Source organism: Glycine soja, chromosome 10 (genome assembly GCF_004193775.1).
Source record: "Glycine soja cultivar W05 chromosome 10, ASM419377v2, whole genome shotgun sequence".
NCBI lineage: Eukaryota > Viridiplantae > Streptophyta > Magnoliopsida > Fabales > Fabaceae > Glycine > Glycine soja.
Genome location: NC_041011.1, coordinates 52,764,700 through 52,775,242, shown reverse-complemented (window position 1 = coordinate 52,775,242; position 10,543 = coordinate 52,764,700). Strand labels below are relative to the sequence as shown.

Sequence of the window (10,543 nt, the reverse complement as noted above, 5' to 3'; positions counted from 1 at the left end):
TTAGAATGTTTCCGTCGCCATCATAAAGTTTATTCTAAAACCATGGAATAAACGAGAGAGATGTATTACAATTGACCTCGACCGTTCACTTACTTTCCAATTACTATTATTCTATTACATCATAAAGAACAAACAATTAATGAATATGAAATTATATGTTCACCCTAAACAAAACTTACAGACAAGGAAGAAGGAACCAACTTTTTCCTCGTCAAATTGTCTTGAGAAGCATATAAAGAAAATCTAGGCACTGACTTCTTTTCTACTCTCCTCCTGTACTTTAAGGCCATTGACGTCTTGTTCACTGATCGTATTTTGTTCCTCAACGCTGGGCTTTCCCTCAGCTGGCTCTTCATTAGTGGGTTTCCCCTATTGCAGACAACAAATTCAGGTTATCAACTACAAATAAGTAATCATGATTGCTAAAACATTGAACCTTCCGGAATGGCTGATAAAGCTAACCTTGTTTCGATCACGCCATCCAAGTCCAAATGGACGAGAAAGCAAACTTATCCTCCTAGCAGGGATATCAGGCTCTTGATTGTTTCTCGATACTGGAGAATCTAACTGTGAAGATCTGTAAATCAAGAAGACATTAAGTCAAGCAGTTAATTTTCATTTCCTTTCCACTAAAGTTTGGGCCGTTGGGGGAGGTTCACAACTATTACAGTGGTGCTTCAAGGATCACCACCAGAAACTGAATGTTGATGGTATGTATGTCAAAATCACAACAGATGTTCGTTGCAAGACTTGGAAAATAAAAATATTAAATCGAAAACCCTACCGGAAAAAAATTTGTAGGTGCACACATGCTGTAAAGACTACAGGGATATTTCAAAAACTTAAATATACCGTGGAGATTGTAGAACTTTAACTTGGCCACATTGGTACTGCAATGTAGCCTCCAGCATAGATTCTGCCATAACTGCTCTCTTCTCCATTTCAGCAAGTGCAGCAGTTGCTTCTTCATACTTTTCCTGTCAATATAATATGTATGATTGTAAGATGTTGCAGTACAAAAATTCATCATTGTGCTAGTCGAAATATAATATAGCAGTATAAAAAGGCATTGACATGGACTTGACATATGGATAAACAATTAAGCAGAGATTTGTTTTTTTGGATAGGCATAGAGATTTATAAATAATTAAATATTAGTGCAATTCAAAATAGGCACAAGACGAGCCAACTTTCCTGAAATCAAATAATGCTAATTAGACTGTTGAGCATAGTGCAATCACCACAATCCCCCCCACCCATAAAATAACTGAGAAACAAACATAATCTATTATTATCCAGGGCTAAATTCCAGATGGCGCTCAAGTATAGCCTACAACAGAATAATGAATAATAATGTCTTAGATGCTACAAAATACTATCAGCCCCTATAATACAACGATGCCCAAATCAGGATCGGCTTTCTGAAAAACAATGATTTTTTTAAATATGATTATCTTGTATTTGTGACAGATATTAACGAAATACAAGAGCAATACAAGATGAGAAAAAACGGAAAAGGCAACCTGAAGGACTTGCGCAGCATATCTTTGTGCGGCTGCATCTTGCTCAGCAAACCTACGAGCATCCTCAGTCACCTTTTGCTCTTGCTCCACCCGCATCAAGACCTATCAGCAACAAAAACTCACGTCACATACGAGAAAGCATATTTTATCCCAAGAATGAATACAAACAGACAAAAATGAGACCTGAAGCATAGCAGTTTCTTGTTCTTGTTTATCAGCAAGTGCCTGTTGAAGCTGAGCAACCTCTTCATCTAGTTGCTCTACCTGAAGATGATAAGTGTTATGTGCTTTAACTACTCAAATAACAAATTAGAACCTAGTCTACAGGATATCTAATCTATAGTTAGAAGAGGCTTTAGATTTGCAATTTGAATCACGTGATCCCATATGTGTATATCACGAAGAAATGATTTGTAGATGATTTTGAATTGTGTGATATATGGATGAATCTGCAATTCTATATCAACAATATGAATCACACCATTTGGAAGATTGTAGAGAAGACATGATGATGATGGCACTCTATATGCTGCAAATATATGATGCACATCGGAAGCTGTAAATTTAAAAACCGCCTGAGCCAGGTGGATGAATTTTCAATTTTCACCAGTTTAGTACCGAGTTAACTGGTTCTCACAGGGTTAAATACATAAATGATCCTAAAACTTAACTGGACTGGCCATACTAGTTTCCTGTGGTTTGACCGGCCGAGCTGGGCTGGTTTTAATAACACTGTCTATTCTCATCTAATTAACTAGGTTCACATAAATACTACTTCAATGGTATAAACATCATAGAACTTCCTGTCTGTGTATCATGGACCTGAATCTGTATCCTGGAATTTTCAAGTAGTACTTTGAAAGCAGTGGGTATCCCAGAAAAGGAATTTGACAAAAAAAAAAGGATGTAGAAGTATTATACAAGTATCAGTATCCCATACAAATGTGTGATAAGAACATTCGGAGAAGTGGAGGACCATGTGCACTCATGACTTACCTTAGCACTCAGTTGCCGCCTATTATCTTGCCTGACCATTTCCATTAATGCTGTTTCCAGCTCCTCCGCTCTGATAAAAAAAAAAATTGAAAGGAGTAAATGATTGCAAAAAAGTGAATCTCTCAACTTTCAGGGAAAACTTCTCTCTCTCCATATACATACATACATTATACAATGTCATGTAACTTAAGTTTAAAAAAGAAAAAAAAAAAAAACAAAGGGAGAATAGGTATCAAGGACCAATGGACGGCCATACATATAAAGGAGAATCCGTTAACCATATTAATCCTTTCGTTAAGTATTGATCATTAACCGCTTTCTAAGTGGGTTAATCACCCAAGTGGTTAATGGGCCAGATCATCCACTAAATTTTCCAATAAAAAACCCAAAAAAGAAACAAGATCTTAATAGCCCTGCCCATGCCCCAACTCTTCACATATTAAAGCAACAAGGGAAAAATGTGTTTTAGCCTTTTAGGTCTCTCTATTTTCAGTCAGATCTTAGTCCTTGTATTTTAAAATCAATGAATTTGGCCCTCACATCTATGGAAATCCGTAGAATTGGTCCCTTGCCCATAATACCATGTTGACGTGGCTTACGAGTGACACGTGGAACCATGGACTAATTACACCATATTTCTAAAACACAGATACTAAGAGTAAGTTGACATGGAAGAACTTAAAACACATTTTACCCAAACAACAAACTATGAGCAGAGTATGAAGAAAATGATTCGTCTAAGTATTATTTCATATTTGCAGAGATACATTATGTAGAAAGAAGAAAACAGAAAAGGAAATAATAAATAGGATATTCCCAGAATTAATTACGAATCCAAAGTTACAGAAATGAAATAAAAACAGAATAGTTGACTTTAATTCTTCAAATTTATGAGATGCTGTGATTCTCAAAAATTTAGGGATCAATTTCCGACACAAACAATAATTCGTAATACTCTGAAGTTACAAATTTAAACTTCTCTTGCTGCACAGCAAGTCAACATTTGTGTTAACACTTAACATAGACAGAAGTACTCAAGTCTATAATTATATATTATAACCAATGCTTTATGGAACTGGGCATATGGTTTAGATTTTATAGTAGGTTAGGAGGAAAAGAAAAACAGTTGTACGACTGCAAGAGAAGTCATATTTTTAAGTACCTAAGAATGGCTGATCTTTTCTCCTCTAGTAATCTACAAAGTTCAACCTTCAACCAGACAACCTGCATGGAGTTCACAACATAAGAACAATGGCATTTTGTAATTAGTTGCTCAACTGTGTTCCTCAACCGTGGTGTTCTCAAACACGGGGTTTTCATTCAATTTCCCTTTGTTTCCTCCTATTTTAACACAATCATTAGTGAGTAGCCAAAACTAATTACTCACTTTATAAAACATGGATATTGTTTACTTCAGTCTGAGTAATTTGAAGAATGTTATATATGTGAAAAGATAGCAAAAAATGCACCATCAACTATATAACAATCAGATAAAAAGTGAGATGGGTCAAAAGGAAAGACAAAATCGACCTGCTCTTGAAGATCTGGAACGGAATCTATCTCACCCTCTCCAGTCAGACTAATCAGAATTTCATCTGCATTAGTGGAACCAGATTCTGTACGAGATAAATTGCCAAGCACTTGCATATCAGCTAGCTTTGATGCTAGTCCCTGAGAATCCTTCCAAGCTTTAAGCCCTTTTGATCTTTCTTCAACGGAAGCTATTACAGCTGGCCGATGTTTATTCCTCAGCTGCTGCAAACGAGTCTCATTTATATTTTGGTAACCCATGCAAGCTGTCAGTACCAGCTGACTGCTGTCAAATGTGGAGCCAGCCAACGACTGAAGTAAAGTAACTGCATCTCCAGCATCCTTTGTTGTTACCAACGCAGGACCTACAAGACATGATGAAATTAAGTTGTGAGGATATGTATGGCATAAGTATTGCTAGATTACCTTTTCCAATAAACATTTTCAGACAGTACCATATAGCTCCATTAAAGCAACTGCAGTTCTAAAGAGCATGACTCGGTTTCCTTCAAAAAGAAGCACATCCCACACTCGAAGAACTGAAGTCCAAATAATTACAATGGATCAGAAGGAAGCTCAAACAATAGCGTACAAATGCTCATTTCACATTGGCAACTTTGTGAAGTAAGACTAGGCTACACTACTAAATAGATAGAACATAAAACCTGACCACTTTCCCAAGGAAGCATGTTCACAAAAATGGACAGGAACCATGGTCCAGTAACCCATGCCACCTGCACTCCCAGATAATCTAGATGATTGGCTGCAAAAAAAGTGAACACAAGAAAATAACAAGTAAGAAATGTGACACTAGAAACAAATTTCAGTTGGTGGGTTCAATGACAAAAATGAATTAAAATAGTTTACAAACCCAATTTGGGAAACCTCTCCCTCACCAACTCCTCAAAAACAAGTTGATCCACCTGATAAAATGATAATATATTTGAATGATTATGTCAAAATGTAACAGTTATTCATGCACATTTAATTTAATCGATAATATAAAGTAAAGAAACCATACCTGAGATTCTATCATTTCCTCTGAATAATAGCCATCAAAATAATCATCTAAAATGCCCATTAAGGTCCTGGGGAAAACCATAGTGATTGAATATTAAATTAGTTCAAATTTGCAATGTAAAAGCTGCTGAAGATGCTGCATAAGCATAAAGCAATCAGTCAGGCATTCCTCAGGGAAACAGTGTTCATCAAACACAGCAGCAGTTATAATAATGATGCTCTATCCACAATTTACTTCGAAAAGTGCATATTTTGTGCATATACTCTAGAAATAATACTCAAGCAGTTATCTAAGGGCATACCAAAAGGCATTTTCTTCAGGCATCAAAAGTAGCAATAAGCCAGCAAAAAAATTCATGGCCTGCAATATAAATTATTTCAACAAACTAAATCAGTGGGTTATAGATTTCATGAACATACATGATATGTCCATGTGAGAGGGCATATAATAAATGACAAGCTTAAATTATTTAATTATCCATGTATAGGACGGATCACTACTATTTATGAATCATGCACATCACACATAAGAAAGGTGCCCACGAGGCATAAGGGCCCTATGCACCTTCAGTCGGGCATCCAACCTCAAAACAGCTCCTGCCTGATTGAGGTTTGCCACAAAGTAGTTTTAAATTCATCTAATCAATTTACAAAGTAGTTTGCTAAGGATATCAGATACAGTATTTCTATACCACAGTGACACAGATCATCTTCAACTCATTATACTATCGAACACAAACCTGGAGAAACACATTGCTCCAAAGTCCAAAACTATCTAAACAAAGATCAATAATATATTTTGTTGAAGTAAAGTAGTGCAAGGTTAATGACTATCCAAAAGTTTCATTTTCTAGAATTCATATATATAAATATTTTACATCAGATATTAGTAAAAGGTAAATAGGAGGCAAATTTAGCTTTGCAAGATTTTTAAAATTCATGTTATCAATTGCCATTGGATTCCTTGACTCATCATTTAAAAGTGATGAAATTCAAGTCGCCAATTTTTATTTTTGGAAGGAAAAAAGACTAGTACAAATAAGGCAGCATAAATGCCTGTAGTTGATGATTCGTTGCACTGTGGTATCTCATTAACTAACAAGTTCAGTATGAACCAAGTCCTTTAAGTCTAGTCAGATGTATAGATGTTTCATTTTCATATAAACACCTCATTAGATTGACTGAAAAATAATGGAAAAAACAGCTTTTATAAAAAAAAGTTGGGAAAAATAGAACATGCAACTCTTTAAAGAAGCAAGGACCTGGCAGTAACCAACTGAGGGGTTATGTCGAGCATATGCAGTAAGTAATCGTCTCAAAGCATTTCTACCATCCTCGTCCAAAGCAGGATGACCAGGAAATGTTCGAGGCAGATCCTGCACAAACAAACAATGATAATAGACTACTAAGAAGAAACTTGTTTAAAGTGTCATACCAATAATATCACAGTATTAAGAACAATAAGGATGAAATATCAAAAGAAAATACCTTCTCAATCTGTCCTTTGACTCCTTTCCATTTTTCTGGCATATGTCCAAAATCTGCACCTGTTTTCCCATTACTGTCAGTTGACTCCATGCTTTGCTGATCAGTTTTAACTTCAGAATCACTTTCTGAGGATAGCAGATCCTGATAATACTTCTCCACCCACCTTGCTTTTACACCAACAAAAGCTTGCCAAAGCTGAAACACAATAACAAAAAAGAGGGTAACTCACCAAACAATAAATAAATTTCACAACAAATGCAATCTCAAGTAGATAATGCATACCTCTCCCCTCAATGCCATTGGTACTCCACCACGAACCAGAACTTCCAACTCTTCTTTCCAAGGAAATGAAGCCTCTGGTTGTGCAGCATCAGCAGTAATACCATTTGCCAAGGCATTTGTGCCATCAACAACAGGCATCTCCGGACTAGGATCTAACCTCTCAACATCATAGAACTCCTCCTCAGAGTCTTCCTCACATGCTGCTCCTTTTGGTGATTTAACATCATCAGAATGTGATGGTGATTTTGCAGTTTCAATAATCTGTTCATCTTTTAACAAACCTTTCTTGACTCTTTCATCTTTTACTGATCCGGTGTTCTTCTTTACACGAACACTCATCATATCCTCAATAGTTCGAAGAGATGATCTTATCTCTGTCCATAACTGGACTCTGTGAACTTTTGTCTCCTCAGACAGCAGTACCTCCTCCTTCTGACTACCATTTTCCGCTGCACTGTCAGAACCACCAGGCACCTGGTTGCTTGCTTCATGTCCATCAACACCCTTCTCCAAGCTAGCATCAGCTTCTTGCTCAGCAGCTTCATCACCTAAAACCTTCTCACCCCCCTCCCCCACAATTAATCCGTCTGTGACCAATTCAGAAGACTCAGCCTGTCTATCGAGAAATGAGTTCCACCTATCTGACCTTTCCTCCTCTTCCTCCTGAAATTAAAAGAGTGTTACACTTGGAACAACACCAACTTTACAAAATTAAGTGCTTCTAGCTTTGAGGATGAAAACAAAAACAATTTCCACCAACAAGTAGTACACTCTCGTAAGATACTTCAATTTAGCAGGAAGTGAATTTTCCTACACAACACTCTCCTAACCCTTCCCGAAAAACTTAAAAGTGGCAAGGCCGGAATCATAAACCCAAAGCATATCAAGACGGACCTTGTAAATGTTAGCATATTCACGGTATCTTTGCAGGTGCTGAGGCCTCACAGTAAACCCATAGGCATCCCTGTTCAGTGTTCACACCAAACACTCATTAATTTCCAAAAAAATAAAAATAAAAAAATCCAATAATAAACAGATAAAAAAAAAAAAAAAAACAGCAGAGACTCAAAAATAATAAACTGCACACAAACAACAAGTACGAGACGAAACAACAAATTAAAGAAAGACGCTACTCAAATTGCCCGTCGACGACACATTCCGCACAAAACGCACTTCCCAAGGCACTCGGCATTGATTGCCTCAGCGCAGATTCCCAATTATCACTATTCGCTACTTAATACTACTAAGTAACAAAAAATTAAAATGAAGAAAGAAAAACTCGCAATCAGCGTCAACTCAAACTCAACGGACAGAGATCGATCTTCAAAATGCACTAATTCAACGGCAAGTCGCATGGTAGTCCAAGTGAAATCCAGAGCAAAACATAAAGCGAATGAAAGAGGATAATGAAGTGTTAATTGACGGATCTAACATAAGGCGAGAGTGGAGGAGCGAGAGACGCGTGGAATGAAGTGAATAACGAACAATACCTCTTGTGTTCGAAGGTGATGAGAGGGTTTACGGTTTTGTTAGGCTTCATTTTCGGATTGGTTTGGATCGGCGAAACGAGATCTTCTTGGGCTGGAAATTGCGTAACTGAATGAGTATATTTGCAGTTAGTTTTTGCAAGCTAGTGCCAGTAAATACAGAGAGAGAGATTCACATGCACACTGAGCGTGAGGAGAGCGAAAATGGCGTGACGTTAATATTACATGTGCTGCGTGATATGCTCACACTCAAAAGCTAAAAGCTAAAAGGTGGTTCCTGAATTTTCACTTTTCTTTCATCCGCGGCTGACCTGACCAACGTGCTGTTTCAGATTGGACTAATGATAATCAATTAATCAACTTGCTCTTGTAAATAACCTTAGTAATAATAATAATCCTCCACTATTTTCATTTATTTATGCTTTTTTACCCTAAAGTTTAAAATCTGGTGCGGTTCGGGTGGACCGCCTTGCCATAATTTCAACACCGACAGCAAACCATACGCCACCCTCGTATTATATTTTCAATGCATATGCATACCCCAAACAGTTTTTTTAAGATACATGTATTTTTTGAGAAAAAATATTGGTTAATGGTTATAAAGTGCCAAATAGATATTTTAAGCCGTCCTTGTTTGATCTTTTTCATATAAAAAAATGCACAATTTCGCTTAAATGAATCGTTTTGAGTCCTACTCCTATATATCCTACGTGTGAAGAGATTAAATGAATTTATATAAATCTATGCAAATTTCATATAAATATATAAACAAAATGGGACAAATAATATTTAGTTATAATAATTATATTACGTTATGCAAGATAGGATTATTAATTTTTATAATAATTAATTTAAAATTTATATTTATAGCATTTTAATTGATTGATACTATAAAGTTTTTATCGTTACAATATGAAAATGATAATTTATAGTTTTTAATTGATTACCCTATTCTCTTCTTTTTCTAAATTTTCTTTTTTTTTCTTTGCTTAAAATCGAGAGTCACCTTAAGAAAATGTTCATTCCCATTTTTTTATTTTGATAAATTTGACCAACAATTTGGATCAAATTATAATACATTTATGATAATTATTGTTCTTATCATATTTAACACAATCTTCTGACATTTCTCCATGAAATTCTCCACAAATAATTGAGATATATATAATCACACTCAAATAAGTGACATAGAGATAAATAAATATAAGTATGTACTATGTAGGTAGGAATTATATTAGTCTACCTAAATATTGATAATTCTCTTTTATAGATGTGAGATTGGATTATTATATCTCAATTTTCATTTTAAGATAATATAAATAGAAAAATATATGATTTTATTATATTTTTCTCAAATAATAGATAATTTCTAGTATTATGAGTTATTTTTATCTTTTTAGTAATAGATAAAAAAAATTATTTAAATTTGTTAGATTCTTTGAATCCAAATAAAACTTATTTAGTCAACCACCGAATACAAACTTGCCTAGAGTAGGATAATTATAGATTAGTGTAGTTAACATAAAAACCACAACTTATAACTTTTTTTATTCTAAATGTTCGATCATATTTATGATTATCTCGTTATTTAGCAAAAAGTTGATAAAATTATCTCGAAAGATGTTTTTTTTGGTGGGTTATCGATCAGTTTTCCAAACATAGATGCTCATTAAAAAGCTTTTTATTTTAAAAATTTGCATAATAAAAGTAAAGGATGACAGAGTTATATGACCTACAAAATGGTTCTCTATTTAGAATTCTATGAGTATTTGTTAGTTCTCTCAAATAGCACCTCAGAAGATTATTTCCTTTTTTAAGAATAAAATAGAATCAATGAGCGTACTATTGTATCGTACAAATATTCATTCCCTAATCCCTCGTCTCTTGAGGCTATTGAATGCCAAAAAAATCATTCTCTAATCCCTCGTCCCTTGAGGCTATTGAATGCCAAAAACTATTAACATGATCACAGTATAAGATAAAAAGTAGCCATCCGAATATAATAACACCGTTCTAAAGTACAGTATTTATTTAATCGTCTAATAATTTTTCAAAAATACCATTAGTTGACAATATTAATTCATAGACTACTAAAAACTTATAAATAAGCTGAAAGTTTATAAATTAAAAATCTAGAAGTGGAAGCTAAGCTAATTGAAATAAAATCATTTTGTGAAATTAAATATCAACCTAATTGAAATAAAATTAGTATGTGCC

The 10,543-nt window shown here is 34.9% G+C and overlaps 1 protein-coding gene across 1 annotated transcript; it reads right to left on the bottom strand.

The window, feature by feature from the left end:
* Window positions 1-8: 8 nt before the first annotated feature.
* Window positions 9-8,683, bottom strand: LOC114369900 (ecotropic viral integration site 5 ortholog-like). Its single transcript, XM_028327176.1, has 18 exons — window positions 8,330-8,683; window positions 7,734-7,803; window positions 6,840-7,502; window positions 6,558-6,752; window positions 6,332-6,445; window positions 5,372-5,430; window positions 5,071-5,137; window positions 4,921-4,972; window positions 4,720-4,812; window positions 4,505-4,588; window positions 4,050-4,414; window positions 3,682-3,743; window positions 2,520-2,589; window positions 1,707-1,787; window positions 1,524-1,625; window positions 853-977; window positions 463-577; window positions 9-369 (listed from the first exon to the last, which is right to left on the bottom strand). Exons 1-18 carry the CDS (start codon window positions 8,377-8,379, stop codon window positions 244-246), a joined length of 2,493 nt encoding a protein of 830 aa, XP_028182977.1. The 5' UTR covers window positions 8,380-8,683; the 3' UTR covers window positions 9-243.
* Between the last annotated feature and the right edge of the window lie 1,860 nt (window positions 8,684-10,543).

Excerpts from the sequence above, each read along its gene's own strand:
- LOC114369900 (XM_028327176.1), bottom strand. The coding sequence starts at position 8,379 with ATGAAGCCTAACAAAACCGTAAACCCTCTCATCACCTTCGAACACAAG. Across the intron at positions 6,753-6,839 it reads CAATGGCATTGAGGGGAGAG|CTTTGGCAAGCTTTTGTTGG; the intron begins GTATGCATTATC and ends ATTGTGTTTCAG. Across the intron at positions 5,431-6,331 it reads CCTCAGTTGGTTACTGCCAG|GCCATGAATTTTTTTGCTGG; the intron begins GTCCTTGCTTCT and ends TTTATATTGCAG.